At 44.0% G+C, this 17,808-nt stretch overlaps 3 protein-coding genes across 4 annotated transcripts; 2 read left to right on the forward strand and 1 right to left on the reverse strand.

The window, feature by feature from the left end:
* The first annotated feature begins 502 nt into the window (after positions 1–502).
* On the forward strand, positions 503–3,830 carry LOC311498327 (C5a anaphylatoxin chemotactic receptor 1-like). Its single transcript, XM_084558859.1, has one exon. The coding sequence runs from the start codon at positions 595–597 to the stop codon at positions 1,621–1,623; it is 1,029 nt and encodes a 342-aa protein (XP_084414985.1). The 5' UTR covers positions 503–594; the 3' UTR covers positions 1,624–3,830.
* Positions 3,831–4,354: 524 nt separating this feature from the next.
* LOC311497960 (C5a anaphylatoxin chemotactic receptor 1-like) lies at positions 4,355–6,393 on the forward strand. The gene is made up of 2 exons (XM_084558368.1): positions 4,355–4,377; positions 4,592–6,393. The coding sequence occupies exon 2, from the start codon at positions 4,604–4,606 to the stop codon at positions 5,627–5,629; it is 1,026 nt and encodes a 341-aa protein (XP_084414494.1). The 5' UTR covers positions 4,355–4,377; positions 4,592–4,603; the 3' UTR covers positions 5,630–6,393.
* LOC311497959 (dapper homolog 3-like) lies at positions 6,391–17,806 on the reverse strand. 2 transcript variants are annotated; one of them, XM_084558367.1, is made up of 4 exons: positions 17,472–17,806; positions 10,711–10,843; positions 10,226–10,336; positions 6,391–9,286 (listed from the first exon to the last, which is right to left on the reverse strand). In XM_084558367.1, exons 1-4 carry the CDS (start codon positions 17,700–17,702, stop codon positions 7,761–7,763), a joined length of 2,001 nt encoding a protein of 666 aa, XP_084414493.1. In that variant the 5' UTR covers positions 17,703–17,806; the 3' UTR covers positions 6,391–7,760. The 2 variants fall into 2 exon arrangements, with proteins under 2 accessions (XP_084414493.1, XP_084414492.1); XM_084558366.1 differs by lacking the exon at positions 10,226–10,336.
* Between the last annotated feature and the right edge of the window lie 2 nt (positions 17,807–17,808).

The raw sequence follows: 17,808 nt of genomic DNA on the forward strand, positions 1-17,808 counted from the left end.
ATATCACTGGTATGTTCCTGGATTTATTTTCTGTCCTTTTGTTGCCAGTGTTGTCTAAATTGTATCTACTAAAATGTATTAAACCATTGCGAATTTGATAGTGAATAAATACAAAAGGGTCTAATTAAATTGCATTGTTTTCTGATCTGTAGAATGAAGTAGTGTCAATGAGTTTTGTTTGGAAATTAACTTGGGTGTTGCTCAGATGAACCACTTGTAATCCAGAAAGGAGTCTTGTGCGCGCGCGCTTGTGTGTGTGTGTGGGGGGGGGGGGGGGGGGGGGGGGGGGGGCGCTGCTCTTTAAAGAAGAGCAGCAGCATAACTTCCTTCCAGCAGTGATAGTGAGTGAAACGCCAACAGAGATCTACTAAAGAGTAAGATGAAGTTTCATTTTTTTTTTACATTACATTTTAAATATTTAATTACATTTTTATTGTTTCTGTAAATAATTAGGAATGGTAGTGTATATTTGATTTATAATTGTTTTTTTTTTTTTATCTAAAACGTTGTCCCTCTATAGAGGCAATTTAAGCTCGACACTAGCAGTTATAATGCTTTTTAATGCTTGTTTTACATCTACAGCTTTGAAGAACCATGGACAACACCACGTACTACGACTACTCATCCTACTATGATGACTTGTCTGAGATTCTTTTGACTCCTGAGATTCACCCTATCCAGATAGCGGCTCTGGTCCTCTACGCCCTTGTGTTCCTGTTGGGTGTCCCTGGAAACGCGCTGGTGGTGTGGGTGATAGGGTTCTGCATGAAGCGCTCTGTCACATGCATGTGGTTCCTCAACTTGGCGCTGACTGATCTTCTGTGTTGCCTCTGCCTCCCTCTGCTCATGATCCCTCTTGCCCACGACGACCACTGGCACTTCGGACCGCTGGCCTGCACGCTGGTTAAGGGTCTGTTTTACCTGGTGATGTACTGCAGCGTCCTGCAGCTGGTTCTGATCAGCGTGGATCGCTTGATGCTGGTCACCAGGCCCGTGTGGTGTCAGAACCACAGGAGACCCAAACAGGCCGTCTATGGGTGCGTTGTGGTGTGGTGCCTGGCGCTCATAGGCAGCATCCCGCAGTTTGTTTACGCGCGGGAGATAACGGCAGGTGAGCACAAGCGAGAGTGCGTGATGGCGTACACTACTCCAAGTAGTGCCTGGACTTTCATGTTCTTTCGCGTCCTGCTCGGATTTGTCCTCCCGTTCCTGGTTATCGTCCTCTGTCACTTGATGGTGTACTGCAGCACGCAGAGGGGACTGTCGCGTGGTCGGAACCGCTCCAAGCGCACCCTGAGGGTCATCATCGCCGTGGTGCTGAGCTTCTTCTTGTGCTGGCTCCCCCTGCACATTGTGGACGCCCTCGTACTGGTCACCCCTCGGAATTCTCCACAGCACCCCAACATTTACGTGGCGCACGTTTTATCGCTCTGCCTGGCGTATTTCAACAGCTGCCTCAACCCCATGCTCTACGTGTGTCTGGGCCAAGACTTCAAAAACAGCATGAACCGCTCCCTGCGCAACATCCTCCACTTCATCAGCGAGGAACCGACGAGCAGGATGAACACCACTCACACAGAAACCAAGAGCACAACTAATGTAAAGGAGAATACACAAATCTGATGCTTTACTGACTTTTATAGAGACAGCTACTCTCACGAAAGACTCGCAATGGTCGAGGGGTCAGTTCTGCTCGGGTTTGACGTTAAAATGAATATTAAGACGCAATTGTATGACACATACAATGCGTTGGCAAAATTAAGTCACATTGGAAGTCTGGTCACATCCGTTCTGCTATATCTGAACTAATAAGGACTTCGATGAATATGTACAGATGTCACTAGGACTGCAGAGAACCAAAAATCAGGAACGGATTTCACAGTCAACAGTGTTTCTGTCGACGTTAACGTCTCATGCAACAACATTCTTCAGACTTCTGTTTTTTACTCACACACAGGGATGACCTCAGTGTGTTTTTATTCCCTTTTTTTATAATTCTATTTTTATGTTTTGCTTTTATGTTGGAAAAATATTCAGACTTTTTGTATTTAAAATCAAGGCCGGAATAATCGTGTAAGACATTTGATTTGCTTATGTGACTACAGAGATGTTGTCACTCATCAGTTTTGTTTTAAACCACAAGAGGGAGACACACTCCAGATCTCTGCTTTTCAATGGTTTAAAAGATGCTGGGCTGAGAAATATCAGTGACAAGACAGACCCTAAAGGCAACAGAATAGAGAAGACATTTTAAAGGTAACATGAGCTTTAGTCAGAAAAATGCAGTTCAGTCAACTGTGACTCTTAATATGTAATATAAACTCATGCTTTTTTACACCTTGTTAATGAAATAATAGTTACATAAAGTGTACGGGAATAAGAAAAGCAATAAAAAATGCGGCCAAGTACTAAAACAGAGAGATATTTTGTGTTTATTTACAAATTACATTCATTCCAAATCTAATTTTTAAAGGTGATGTCAGGGAGCTAAAAGAGGGCAACATTTTGCCACAGCAACATTTTTTTCTGTTTCTGTTCATGTTTTGTTTGTTTTCTATAATCTGTCTCTAATACAGCCTATTCCTTATTTAACATCTTCGTAGTAGATCACCACTTTGAGGTTGCTTTTGAGGACGTTTACCTGGTTTCACCTACAAATAATACCTCTATGGAGTGGGCTGGCTGAGAGATTGCTGTGGTCTGACATATCTGGAATCTGAAAAGTTTCTTAAAAAGAAATTTTGAGAAAAACAATTTTGAGATCTTTAGCGTCAGTGTTTTCCACAAAGTTGCAAAAACCTCTGGTCAGAGTTAGTTTTATTCTATTTTTCACATGCATGGTAAACCACAAAAAAAGGAAGGCAGCTCTTTGCTTTTCAACAGTTACAGATGCCACTGAGAACTGTAGTGGTTTAATAGTACTGTGATTTGTGTGTAGACTCATTTGTGAATACGTTGTACATATGGGACATGTTGTGTGTTAAAATGGTCATTATGAATGTGACAATAAAGTATTTGTCCTCTTAATACACTATGTTACTTTCTGAGGCAATGTAGCTTTTGTTTCACCTAAACCTTTTCCTTGATACTTTTATTCAGTCTTTAATTAGTATTTCCATCCTTTGTGGAGTTTGCATGTTCTCCCTGTGTCTGCGTGGGTTCTCTCCAGGTACTCCAGCTTCCTCCCGTCCAAAGATATGCTGGTTAGGTTCACTGGTGATTCTAAATTGGCCGTAGGTGTGCATGTGAGTGTGAATGGTTGTCTATCTCTCTGAGTTAGTCCTGCGATAGACTGGAGACCTGTCCAGGGCGTACAGCAAGACTATATCGAATATACATCTCCCAAAATCTCAGTTCTAGGCTAGCTTTTAGTACCGCAAGTCCAGTTGGTTTTACTGAACATCGTCTTATCAGGTCTGTTTTCTTTCAGCTGCAGGAAATTTAATTAGTATTCTTTAGGAAACCTTAAAAGTTGAGCAAGGAAGTTTAAAGTTGACCACATTGAAGTTGCTCTGCATTTTATATTGAAGAGGTTCATTTTGCCTACTTAAATACTTATATTTCACTGTTTCTTTTTAAAAGGCCAATAAAGTGAATTTTACTTTTTACCTTACAAGTTTCGGCTACTCTGTCTCTGTAGCCTTCATCAGAGGTGTCACGTGATGTTGGTGTGACGTCGTCTGTGTTGGTTTATACGGAGTTTTCCATCCCACCTGATCCAGTGTGGAGTCTGTCTCTGTAGCCTCTGATGAAGGCTACAGAGACAGAGTGGCCGAAACTTGTAAGGTAAAAAGTAAAATTCACTTTATTGGCCTTTTAAAAAGAAACAGTGAAATATTGCTCTGCATTTTTGCTGATGCTTTATGGGGAAGTGAAAGAAACCAAATAAGCAAATTCAAGGAAAGATTCAGTCAACTCAGTGAGTGGAAATTTTGAATTATGCACAACAGAGGAAAGGATGTGTAGCTTGAATGCCATAAATCAAATATAGAATTGAATATGTGTTGTGAATATTGTCAAAGTAAAAGAGTACTGGGGGGATAGCACGCATATGTCTTTGCCTGGGGCCCCCAAAACCTAAAAAAATAATAAAACATTGACAGCTCACTGTGCTTCTACTGCAGATGAGGAATAATGTAGAGTACATTCAATAGAAATACATATAAGCAACACCAACATATTTATGAGGATTCATATCGTGATATCCTGATATATGAACCACTTGTAATCCAGAAAGGAGTCTTGTGCAAGAGTGTGCGTGCGTATGTGTGGGTGTTGGGGGGGGGGGGGGGGGGGGGGGCGCTGCTCTTTAAAGGAGAGCAGCTGCATAACTTGCTTCCAGCAGTGAGTGAAACGCCAACAGAGATCTACTAAAGAGTAAGATGAAATTACATATATATATATATATATATTTTTACATTTTAAATATTTAATTACATTTTATTGTTTCTGTAAAGGGTTAGGAATGGTAGTGTATATTTGATTTATAATTGTTTTTTTTTTTTATCTAAAACGTTGTCCCTCTATAGAGGCAATTTAAGCTCGACACTAGCAGTTATAATTCTTGTTAATGCTTGTTTTACATCTACAGCTTTGAAGAACCATGGACAACACCACGTACTACGACTACTCATCCTACTATGATGACTTGTCTGAGATTCTTTTGACTCCTGAGATTCACCCTATCCAGATAGCGGCTCTGGTCCTCTACGCCCTTGTGTTCCTGTTGGGTGTCCCTGGAAACGCGCTGGTGGTGTGGGTGATAGGGTTCTGCATGAAGCGCTCTGTCACATCCATGTGGTTCCTCAACTTGGCGCTGGCTGATCTTCTGTGTTGCCTCTGCCTCCCTCTGCTCATGATCCCTCTTGCCCACGACGACCACTGGCACTTCGGACCGCTGGCCTGCACGCTGGTTAAAGGACTGTTTTACCTGGTGATGTACTGCAGCGTCCTGCAGCTGGTTCTGATCAGCGTGGATCGCTTGATGCTGGTCACCAGGCCCGTGTGGTGTCAGAACCACAGGAGACCCAAACAGGCCGTCTATGGGTGCGTTGTGGTGTGGTGCCTGGCGCTCATGGGCAGTATCCCGCAGTTTGTTTACGCGCGGGAGATTACGGCAGGTGAGCACAAGCGAGAGTGCGTGATGGCGTACACTCCAAGTAGTGCCTGGACTGTCGTGTTCTTTCGCTTCCTGCTCGGATTTGTCCTCCCGTTCCTGGTTATCGTCCTCTGTCACTTGATGGTGTACAGCAGCACGCAGAGGGGACTGTCGCGTGGTCGGAACCGCTCCAAGCGCACCCTGAGGGTCATCATCGCCGTGGTGCTGAGCTTCTTCTTGTGCTGGCTCCCCCTGCACATTGTGGACGCCCTCGAACTGGTCACCCCTCGGAATTCTCCACAGCACCCCAACATTTACGTGGCGCACGTTTTATCGCTCTGCCTGGCGTATTTCAACAGCTGCCTCAACCCCATGCTCTACGTGTGTCTGGGCCAAGGCTTCAAAAAGAGCATGAACCGCTCTCTGCGCAACATCCTCCACTTCATCAGCGAGGAACCGACGAGCAGGATGAACACCACTCACACAGAAACCAAGAGCACAACTAATGTAAAGGAGAATACACAAATCTGATGCTTTACTGACTTTTATAGAGACAGCTACTCTCACGAAAGACTCGCAATGGTCGAGGGGTCAGTTCTGCTCGGGTTTGACGTTAAAATGAATATTAAGACGCAATTGTATGACACATACAATGCCTTGACAAAATTAAGTCACATTGGAAGTCTGGTCACATCCGTTCTGCTATATCTGAACTAATAAGGACTTATGCCTCAGCAGTACAGATGTCACTAGGACTGCAGAGAACCAAAAATCAGGAACGGATTTCACAGTCAACAGTGTTTCTGTCGACGTTAACGTCTCATGCAACAACATTCTTCAGACTTCTGTTTTTTACTCACACACAGGGATGACCTCAGTGTGTTTTTATTCCCTTTTTTTTTTAATAATTCTATTTTTATGTTTTGCTTTTATGTTGGAAAAATGTTCAGACTTTTTGTATTTAAAATCAAGGCCGGAATAATCGTGTAAGACATTTGATTTGCTTATGTGATGACAGAGATGTTGTCATTCATCAGGTTTTTTTAAAACCACAAGAGGGAGACACACTCCAGATCTCTGCTTTTCAATGGTTTAAAAGATGCTGGGCTGAGAAACATCAGTGACAAGACAGACCCTAAAGGCAACAGAATAGAGAAGACATTTTAAAGGTAACATGAGCTTTAGTCAGAAAAATGCAGTTCAGTCAACTGTGACTCTTAACATATAATATAATGCTTTTTGCTCATGCTCAATGCTCATGCTTTTTTACACCTTGTTAATGAAATAATAGTTACATTAAGTGTACGGGAATAAGAAAAGCAATAAAAAAATGCGGTTAAGTACTAAAACTGAGAGACATTTTGTGTTTATTTACAAACTACATTCATTCCAAACAAGGCCACGTGATGGCATATACAAAAGCATACCTATGTACAGAGTGTGTTTGTTGGTGTCCCTGTGTTTCAATCAGTCTGTGCACCTAATCGCACCGTAAACGCATGCATGAATGTACACTTGTCCCTGACTCACAGATGTCCGGTTATTTACTCCCACTGGCTCCCAATGGACAGTCCACTGCAGTGTGAAGCCAAGATGGGACATATACTTAAAATAATCAACCCATGAAGTGAGACTGTTCTAAATGCAAACACACATTTGTTAACCTCAGTACAAATGAAAGTTCAGTCTGTAGGATATTGACTGAGTGCATTACAAATCTTAGTACCACGCAGTGAAATAGTGCTTTATTATATGGGTTTGTAAACTGAGGTTAATATCTTAAATATTTCTATATAGTTTCCAATGTGTCTCCTGGAAAGAATCACTCAAACTGGTACCGGTATGTGCGAATATATTGTCAACCAAGTCAGTACACTTCTGGTTAATGAATTCCTATTATTGATAGTGTACCCTCTCAAGATGTTTTGTCTTTGCATAGCTACTTATGCAAAATCAGAATTTTTTAGACTACGTTTCCAATAATAAATGGATATTTTGTGACTATTTACTTTAAATAGAGCTGTTCCTTTGAGAAAAATAAATACTGTTTCCTTGTTATTTGAAGAAAAAGTCATAGAATAGAGTTGAGCCGTCTGTGCCACAAAACACTTTTAGTGACGTGTTGTTTAAGATCAAGAATTGGCACAAATGTATGCGACATAGACTTGTATTGGGCCAACTCTACACTCTGTGAATTAATTAACCATAAGTGTCCGATAATTAACTATAAGGCCAACAGACATTAAGAAAAAAAAAATGGCAGCATATTCAGTCACTTAGCTTCAATGTGGTCCATGTCAACACAGTGTAGCTTGACATCAATTATCATCTGGAAAATGTCCTTTAGTTGAGTGTCTGATAGTTGCCAGCCCCAAGATAAATTTAACCAGACACTGCAGACAAAAGATCTCTTGCTAGATCTTTAATCATGACCTTCAATAAAAATGCATCCCACTAAGAACATGCTGTAATCAGAGATAGATTGAATGACAGGTTTCTTTACTTTTTTGACCAATTTGTGACCCAAGTAATGAAGGTATGAAAGATATCATAAAGGGCCTCATTATCGATGCAGTAGGTCTCATCTGTGTACTCTGACAATTGTTCTTTGACAACACAGAACCAAGTGTTATGGGTTTTAGAACTGGGTTTGACCTTCGACTCAGACAGTCGTCATGACTTTGAGCGAGCCAGAGCGGAATCGGAGAATCTTCTTTTTGAGAGCGTGGGAGGCTTTGATCTTGACAAAGGCTTTTGGTTGAGCTGAGGCGCTGGCAATGGCTTGCGGAGAAGGAGAGGATGAGGAGGAGGTAGAAGCAAGGCGGGGCGGCAGCTGCTGGGGCCACACCAGCCCCCCACTCTCATCTGAGTCACTGGACAGTGAGCTGGAGGCTGGGGAATACACCTCACTCATGCTAGACTCAGACTCTGCAGGGGCGGCAGCAGCATAGCCCTCCTCTCCCTGACAGAGAGGTGCTCTTTCATGGAATTCTTGGTGCCAGCGCTGGGTGTGCTGTTGTTGGTGGTAGTTCTGGGGTTGGGAATTGGAGCAAGAATGCCCGTGACGAGCTTTCCGAGGTGGTCGTCTATGTACCTGCCCTGGTGGGGTCTCTCCCTCGTCCTGGCTGAGCTCCAGGTTGGAGCACCAGCGTCGACTCCCATTATGGCTGTTGTTGCCCACCTGGGGTCCAGCGACCTGGCTTTGGTTCTGAGCAGGGTCCCCTCTGCCTTGGTGCCTTTCTGTAGTGCTGTACCTCCTTTCAGGGAGCACCCGTTGCCCTAATAGGCTGTTTTCAGACTGAGATCGACTGGTTTTACTGTTTGATTTCTTGGATCTCTGTCGCTCATTGTGACTTTTCTTAGATGTTCTGGACTTTGAGTTGTGGTGGTCAGGAGAGGTGACGGCTCGGTTGGGCTTAGGTTGCTCTGGATTGTAGTGTCTGGGAGAGCGAACAGGGGCATGACAGGCTTGTCCAGGGATATAGTGAGCACTTACTAAATTGTGCATGCGATGAATAGGTGGTTGTGGATGTAGATAATGCTGGGGGGATGGGGGTTCACAACAAAGGTCAAGAGCCCCAACACCACAGTTAGGGTCCAGAGAGGGCAGAGGTGATGGTAGCCTCCCAGCCAGGGAGTGTGGCCTGGACTGGGGGTAGGGAACAGGCAAATAACACTCTTCTTCCAAAGATGGGGCTTCTCCTCCACAGGCCTCCCCCTCTTGCAGGTCACAACCCCATCCCTGGCTCTTGGGGTTTGCTGAAAGGTCAACATGGGGCTGACCATGGGGGTCAGGAAGACGTTGCTCTGTGGTCTGAGAAGGAGTTCTCCTGTGTAGGGAACTGTGTCCAGAGGCACTGCAGTATGGGGGGTCAGGACTCAGGGTGGTGCGAGGCTGAGATGGCCGTGGTGAGAGGGTATGGCGCTGGAGGAGACTTAGGATGTAACCCTCCACCTTAAAAGCCTGCTGGTAGTCCTCCTCAGTGACTTGATCTTCTGCTGGTTGCTTTTGCCACTTGTGATTGGCTCCGCTGGGCTCCCAATCCCAGGACTCCACTCCTGTGCCCTCCTCAGCAATACACTCCTCAGCAATGCCCTCCAGAGGTGGGTAAGGTGCAGAGAAAGAGCGGGGCAGGGCGGTGCGAGGCACTGGTACATCAAATTCTCCATTCACCATAAGGGGGTCTCCTAATTACAGAAAGCAATACTATAGTAGGCAACGATTCACTGACATAATTATACAATTTTAACGTAACATGAAGTACAATAACAAGATGTGCAGGAGTAATAATAGGTCAACAGTCATGCATGATGCTAAGGAGTTAGCCATGCTAGTGGATCAGACACTACTTATTTGCGGAAGAGCTTTCTGCTATGTTAATAGCAGCATGCTAACATTCTCACAGCATGCCAGCTACCACACCTAACATGTTAGTTTACGATGTTAGTAAGCTAATATTTGCTAGTTAGCACTAAGCACAAAGAGCTGAGACTGGTGGAGCTGTCGTAAGTTGTTGTGTGGTCATGAAACCAGGTATTTTTACAATTTAGCTGTGGTGCTGGAGGAAAGAAAATGAGGTCACCAGATTTGCTGGGATCCATCTCCTGGAAACCAGGAATATCTGTACAAAATCCAACAAACCATGCAAGTCATCAGGGGGGTCAACTGACTAATGGACAAACGTTGTGAGCAACAGAGTCGCATCTCTAGTGTTGCTGATGAGGTTATCATCAAATGTGTTGTTTGTTGCATTAATTTCACTTGTTTGAATCCTCATTACATCAATGTGATGTTAACCACTGACTTCACTCACATGTTGATGATTCATTTATTTTTTTTCTGTCCCACATATGAGTTTACTGATTTTTCTTTCACAGAACATGAAAAGAAGTCAACAATCATAAATGCAAAACTCCACGCTCCAAGTAAAACTTAAAATCAGAGGCTACAGACACCAGTGTGTCTACTATCTTTTTCACTGCAGACATTGAGACAACTCACATTTTCTAATGCTAAAATGCAAATATTATGTGCTAATATTTGTACTAATTCACTCACACCAGTGCTATTTCCCAGGATGCACATGTGCAAGTTTAACTGTACCTCTGTCTCCAAATCTTTCTTACCCACAGACTTTGGCCTGTCGTTGGTGTAAACACAGGAAGAGACATTCTCTGTGGGCTCAGTGGAGCAAGATTTTCCTTTTGGCGACTGACCCTCACTTGACTCATAGAAACCTAGGACAAAGTGCAATTAGAGAGCCAGAAGGTATGTCTGTCTGATTTATTATAACTTGCTGATCTTTCCAGGTCTCTAAAAATATGCTGCTAGATGCAAGGAGTCTCTCACTGGATTTCATAAACAGGCCACAAAACAAAAAGACAAGCAACTGGAGCGTGAACAAACAATAAGACCAGAAATAAATCACAAACACATTGCGTGTATATTCTGAAATGAAACAGGGAAAATCCAGGCTTAGTTAGATGCAGCAGCATTTTCTTGCAACAACTGTGGATTTAATTAAAGAGCGTAAATTACAAACAAAACAAAGTGCATAAATTACATGCCTGACAGAGTTGATGAAAGAAAAGGTTTAAAACTGTGAAAGTACCAGAACTGGGTCGACTGTCACCAGTGTCGCCTTGAGCTCCATCACAGCAGCCGTCGTCGGTGTCAATCCTGAGCTCTCCCACCTGCTGCTCCAGCTCCTGAATTAAGCCCCATGGGGAACTCTGAAGAGCGCTCTGAAAAACAAGCACACACACACACACACACACACACACACACACACACACACACACAGTTTACTTGGCTGCCTGTATTTGATTGTGCTGTTGAGAAGTAGTTTCTAAGTAGATGGCTAGAAGCAACAATCTGTGATTTCAACAACAAAACAACAATTTCAAATGGTCCACTCAGTCAAATGACTTGTTTGCAGAAATACTAAGGGCGGAAGCACAGCTGTGAATCCTTCACAGTTTGTTTCTCCAGCTGCACTCCAGCTCTTATTTTTCTTTGACACTAGCTACTCATCAGTCACCTGTTGAGTTAGCCGAAAGTGTAAATGTTAGTGTTTGTGCAAGGATGCCTGTGCAATGCCTCGATGAGATGAATATCATTTATTTAGTACAAGTAAATATCTTGTTTGAAGGAGCAGTTCTAAAAACTTCAACCTTAAACATTCAAATACTGATTCAAAAAAGAAATTTGACCAAAATAAAAACACTGGCATTATGTCAAAGACATCTATGTATGGTGCGGCAGAGTTATCTGCTGAAGTTAAAATGCTAACCAGCTAGCATTGGCTCGTACTTTATCGTGTAAGACCACTTTGTACGACAGGACTGCAAAATGAGGAAGAAGAGGTCACTCATATGATGGTAGGTACTTATTTTTGTTTCATGCAGCTTACGATTTTAACCTCTTGACAATTCTATTGAAGGACAGGATTTGAAGAACAGTATAGACCCAAGATCTGTCTGGCTTAGCTCGGACCCCCATATTCTAAAACGCGGAATCTTAGTCCTTGCAGTAATAGGCGGTTTAGACTTCTGCCTTAAGTTGACACAGAGGTTACGGCATCAACACAGACACCTATGCCCAGAAATGTGCGCTTTTAGAGTACTGTGGGACCTAGACGCCTGAACTTACGCGCGCAGCATGCGCTGGTGCGAGCTGTTAATACTTGTGCTTTCGTCAGTCTGGCTTGCTCTGTAACAACGCCACCCAAACGCTAGTCAGTGCTGTGTCTTTTTTGACAGTCGGGTTAATTTTTGTTTCCACTTCCTGCTTCACTTTCAACAACGGCGACTGAAACTAAGCTTGTGTAGCTGCAGATCATCATGCAGGTTGCTTTTGTGATAATTTTTATGCTGTAGCAATGTCTGGCAATGGTGTGGTTGCTCTGATGTCCATGTGTCGTGGAACTAAATATCAGACAGCCACTGGATGCCATTGCCATACCAATTTTACATATTCTTCCCAATGCTTTTGCTAGCTAGTTTTGATCATAATTGTTCCTTACTCTGCTTCCACATTGGTTACATGTACTGGTTATGTATGGGTTATAACTGTTTTGAGTTGCACACGCTTCCTGCTTCTGCTCCTCCTTATTTATGTGCTTTTTTAGTTTAAGTCCGCTCTTATTAAACAATCACCATCCACTGTTATTTTTATGTTACACCCCTTTAGCCCTAGTGAGGTGGGTCGTAACAGTGTTTAACAGAAACAACAGCAACCCTAACTGGGGAAACATACTTCACCTCTTCTTTTACAAACTAGTTACTTTCACAAATGGGTCCTTTCTGTTTCATTGTATTCTGAAAAGCTAATTGATTGTAAAAACATTGGGCGAGTAGCTGTTGTTTCATTGTGTGCAATATTTTCTACTCCACAACACTGATAAAAATGGCTGCAATGACTCAACATGAAATGTCAAAACACATAAAGCCACAGTTCAGACGTAGATATGCACTGAATGTGGCCATCACAGGTCAAAACGGCGCATCACTGAGGAGCATCCACGCACAGCATCGCTATCTGTCACTGGGTTCTCGTACGCAAGCCAACCTGGAGGGGAAGCAGTCAGCTGGAACATGAATAATTCAAGGTTCTCTGAAGGGTAGGGGGTCGTTCTTTCGTGTGTGTGTGTGTGTGTGTGTGTGTGTGGACGGGGGGCTTACACACGCACATGCAGACACATGCTACCCAGATATACAGGCCAATATGCTTGCTCATACATTTCAGAATTTCATTAGCAAAAAAAAAGAAAGAAAGAAAGAAAACCTGAGATAATTTTATTGTTGTTGTATCTTCAACACAAGAAACTTGGACATGCTAGTTTAGCCAGCTTGACAATTTTTGTCGGTCTCCTGTCGACATCATGTGACACACATACTGACATCTGCAGACACTTATGTGCAAGCTTGGGTTAAGACACACACACGCACACACAACGGCTTCTCAGTTTGTTGGAGGCCATAGCCTACTGCAAACACTCAAGGCTCATTAAGAGACTTCATTAGCAGAAGATTGAGCGTGTCCTCATAACGAGGTGACAGTCCTTTCATTACAAACCCTCTATGACGGAGAGCCTGTCAGACAACAGATACAGGCTACTGCACTTCCAGGGTACTGTCTTTCTACGTGTCTGTGCAAATTAAACACAAGCGTACACAGGCCCGATGAGAACACCAAAGTCAGTAGATTTTTGCCCTCAGTATGAATGTCTGTGCAAATTCAACACAATGTTTGCACAACCTTGTCCATGAGCTTGATATGTTAGACTATTGCATGGAGTGCAGTGAAGCGTAGTTCAGACATTCACGTTTACCCGAAGATTAATTGCGCAACATTTCACTTTGTCCAACGTGAGCAGACATCTGCAAAACCGTTTAGCAAATGCAAACTTGCAAAAATTAAGATAATAAACATAGCAAACCTTACAGCTCAACATCATCATTCTTATCATGCCTCAGCGCATGTTTCATCAGCTCATAACGGTCAAAGAATGTGGACAGAAAACAACTCAGAGTGATCTTTTGGTCTTAAGCTTTAATCCTTTGTTCTCCAGACTAAATGCGGCCGTAATGCAAATGCGGCTGAGTGGCAATTCATCCAAGCTATGCTACCCACACAACCTCTTCACCCCGAACGCAGTAGTTTCTTTTGTCTAGACAAGGCTGCGTATTGTCTCACTATAAACAAAGCATTAGAATCATCAATATTGTTTTGTAGGGCAGAAATGAAGAGCGGGGAGCTTTGTTTTGGCTACTAGTGTGGAATACAGAAATGGCTGAGAGCCTACTGGAAATCAATAAATCAATCATGCTATTTCAAACCGTTCGACTGCTAGCCACCTCTTTGGGGACGCATGCACTCACATATGCACATCGTAGAAGCCGTGGTGCTGGTTAATAAATCATAACACTGCAGAAAACAAACAGATCTCTGTGGATGAACAATGGGATTCATACTCATGGGCTCGTCTTGCAGACTGGTCTGACTGCAATCTATTATTACTGGTGTCACACTGGTTCCCGTACACTCTGCGCACTGTATCATTGCTGTCTTACTGCATCCCATGCCCCCAGGCCGGTGGGGGATGGGGAAGACGAGAGGACACGGTGAAGCCAGCCATTAAGCTGTTACACAGTAGGTGTTCAACACATCGGGGTCATCTGTTTTTTGCGGTGAATCCAGGTGAAACCAGGACAACTTTATGATGGGAAACTGGGAGATTTCAGCTGTTACGTCATAATTTTTAAGCTCTTCCAAGTGCATATGATGAATGGAAGGCTATAGAGGCAAATATAAAGAGTATATGCTGTAATTCTGTCACACAACAGCTTTTCTGCAGGACGCTGGCACGCTTTCTCAAACATTACATCCAGGATATGGAAATCTATGGAACAGGGAACACTAGGCAGGCAGGCAGCCACACTGCTGGACCCTCTATAATTAAAGCAATGTTGTGACTGGATCCACACAGAGAAGTCTGTGTGAGGCCGGAAACACACGCACAAGAGACCCTGCCCCCCCCCCCCCCCAGTTCCACTGCTCGACTCAACCACTGATCTCTTATTTCTTTCGGCACATGGGCTTATTTTTTCACTTCTTTAGTTAATTTGAAAGAGAAAGAATTTTGCACGAACACACACGCTTCTATTTTCGTGAGGACCCTAACCCTAACCATTGCACTGACATAATGCATTCCCTAGCGCCTTACTTAACCATCTCAACTAAGCGCCTAACCCCAACCTTTACCTTAGCCATAACCCAATTGTAACCTTAACCCTAAAACCAAGTATTAACAAGTTTTAAACCTCAAAACGTTATGGGCTCCAGGATGACCTCACAAGGTTAGTATTCTGCAAGAGTTTGGCCCCCACAACTTAATAAAAACAAGAACACACACACATTCACTCAGTGTTTACATAACCATAGTGAATGGTATTCATTAGTATACTCTAACTCTGTCCAACGTGAGCAGTGGCTTGCAGGCTTGGCGGCAGAGCGGGTTGGCTGTGAAAGGAATCTCCAAAGAGAAGCCGAGCACCAAGCTGTGCTCATGTGACTGACAGCTGCGGAACCACCTCAGAGTCCATCTCAAGGTGTGGCCAGAGACACAATGCTCAATTTGTGCGCTGATGATTTGCATAGTGTCCGCAGCTTGTTTGCCTGAAAGCAGTGGAACACCAAAAAAAAAGGTTTGAGGTTTTTTTTTTTTCTTTTTGGTGCCAGAACAAAGCAGAGGAAACCATCCACGCAAGTGACCAGTCACTGCTGAGCACACTAACCGCTCAGCGCTCTCCCTAATGATGTCTTAACACAAGGACACAGACTGACTGAAGATGAGCCAGCAGCTCAGCAGAGACACACAACAAAAGAAAAAGCCACGGCAGATGCAAAAACACGATCCTGCAGAGTGATTGTATCCGTGCTTTGGTGTGCAGCCCTTTTGCATGTGCACATATTAATAAAACAGATTTGAATCTACTGATGCAGTATGTTCTTCAGAGGAAATTAAATCTAACTCAAATCAAACACTGCATGTCACACGTTTATATACAATTCATATATATTATATATTCTCTTCCACTCAGCAGGGTCGCTGGGAGGGAGGTCAGAGCTCCATGCTTTCCCAGCTGCTGTCTGGCGTCCCACAGCTGTCAACACCTCCAGCACTGTATCCAGGAGAAAAGGGCCCTCAGTCTGACAGGGGCCACATTCATACGCACGCGCACAAACACAGTGGCGGTCTCATGGGTCAGTTGTTTCTGTGTCACACGCCTGAACTATACATTTAGGAGACTTTAACCTACATGGCGAGATGAGATTGGGGATTTGGCTCGGACGCAGATGGTGACCTGATATTATGAAGACTCAATTTGAGACTTCAATTAGAATTGCGTCGGAGGGACAAAAAATATTCTCCGAGGAATTTCCCGTGTAATTACTCACACGCTCGGATAAGCAGAGCAGTTAATAAACATCGATCCGGAGACGCGTTGCGCAAAAAGAAATGGAAGGGAAAAAAAAAAGGGAAAATCTGCTATCCGGTGGGGGGAAACGTTTGACGCTCCTTCACCGGCCTTGAAAATGGCTTGCTTTCAAGTCAGTGTGTTGATGTAGAGCCAGGCTGAAATGCGCTGACAGCTCCTTCACCACCAGGGAGTATGAATTTAAGACTCGTGGCACAATGGAAATGCCTTGACCGTCATGGACATCACACATCTCTTAAAACTGATTTCTCGTTGAACCAATGCGCAAACTCAGAAATGGACTCAGTTTGAGCACAGTGCGCATACTGTGCCATACTCGGCTGAAGCCAATGTACAAGGCCACCTATGTGCGTCTTATCCTCTCGCTGGGGCCTCGATCGGCATCATTAGTATTCTGCTCCATATGCGCCTATTGTTAGGCCCCCGGCGGAGGAGAAGAGGTTAGGGAGGGAGGAAGGAGGTGTGAAGAGGAGGCGGCTGATTTAATTTCTTTTTCACCCACTTTAATAATGGCTTCCTATTGTGGCTATGCTGAGACAGCTTGCGGGCTGAGTAAGAGCAGCGACCTAACAGAAACACAATTGCACGCACAAAATAAGAACTTATGCAACATAAGGATAATAAAACCCAGGCCGCAGACGGCTGCATCCACATAGAAGTGGTTGCTCAGTGGTGCGTAAAACTTCCTGAGGGAGATGCTGTTGTGGTCAAGCCGAAAGTTTTATTTGCATTGATTAACCCAGTTTCTCTTAATTCCCCTGTTAATCCCGGGATCAGCTCGTCGCCGCCGAACATATATGTCTCAACTTTGCCTGAGCTACATCATTCGATCATATGGAAGAGAATCGCGACATAAAGGGTTAGCACCAACAGCAACGCACAAGCTGAAGGAATAACTCATTCTTTTATGATGTGCGGAAAGCACAAATGAGAGCTTGTTAAGTAGTAAAACCTACAAAAGTCTATGACGAGGGAACAATGGGCTATTAAATAGTCGGTCTGTGCCACAAACGGCGGCTGCTCCACCCCCTGATTTCGTTCCCCACCGCATAAATCTCAGCCTAAAGCACAGAGACGCATTACAGCCTTTCAAACAGAGACGCTATTTATCAAGTTGAGTAACTTTTTCTGCAGCTAGAGGTCACATCCGCACAAAAGGCGCAGCCCAAACCAGGAGTCCATCCAACGGTCAAGCAGATTAGAGTGAGGATACGCTGTAGGTTATTAGATATTCAAAACTATGCAAGACTGCATGGAAGGGGTAAAACTGGCTTATATCACAGGGTGGGGTGATTTGGCGAAAGTCAGCCTAGTCCCAGCAGTTGGAATCCAAACTCGCAGTAAAAGACACTCAGCATAAACTTCTTACCAGCTGACGCCTCAGTGTTAAGTTTTCTTGTCCCCAGCTGCTGAAACACGCCAGTTGTCCTCTGGAGCTGTCCTGGGCCAGAGGGTCTCCAAGAGCCAAAGCTCCAAGCACCAGACATTCCTGCCTCTGCCTGCGGAGCTCCAGCTCGCACAGCCCGGCCAGACTCGCCTCCAGGCGCTCCTTGGTCCGACTGCGCTCCACAGTCACCGGAAACGAGAAGGCGCGCTGCATTCTCCTCGGAAAGAATAAAAAATCCAAGGATTACTAGCAATAAAAGCTTAATTGTGTCCCCTAGATTGTATTCGTGGTCTACAATTGGCCCAGATTTACGAGCGCT

This window comes from Chelon labrosus (genome assembly GCF_963514085.1).
Source record: "Chelon labrosus genome assembly, chromosome: 13".
Lineage (NCBI taxonomy): Eukaryota > Metazoa > Chordata > Actinopteri > Mugiliformes > Mugilidae > Chelon > Chelon labrosus.

Coding starts and splice junctions, on each gene's coding strand:
- LOC311497959 (XM_084558367.1), bottom strand. CDS start 17,702: ATGCAGCGCGCCTTCTCGTTTCCGGTGACTGTGGAGCGCAGTCGGACC. Junction 10,337..10,710: donor TGACAGTCGACCCAGTTCTG/GTACTTTCACAG, acceptor ACTTTGTCCTAG/GTTTCTATGAGTCAAGTGAG. Junction 9,287..10,225: donor CGACAGGCCAAAGTCTGTGG/GTAAGAAAGATT, acceptor TTCTGTAATTAG/GAGACCCCCTTATGGTGAAT.
- LOC311497960 (XM_084558368.1), top strand. CDS start 4,604: ATGGACAACACCACGTACTACGACTACTCATCCTACTATGATGACTTG.
- LOC311498327 (XM_084558859.1), top strand. CDS start 595: ATGGACAACACCACGTACTACGACTACTCATCCTACTATGATGACTTG.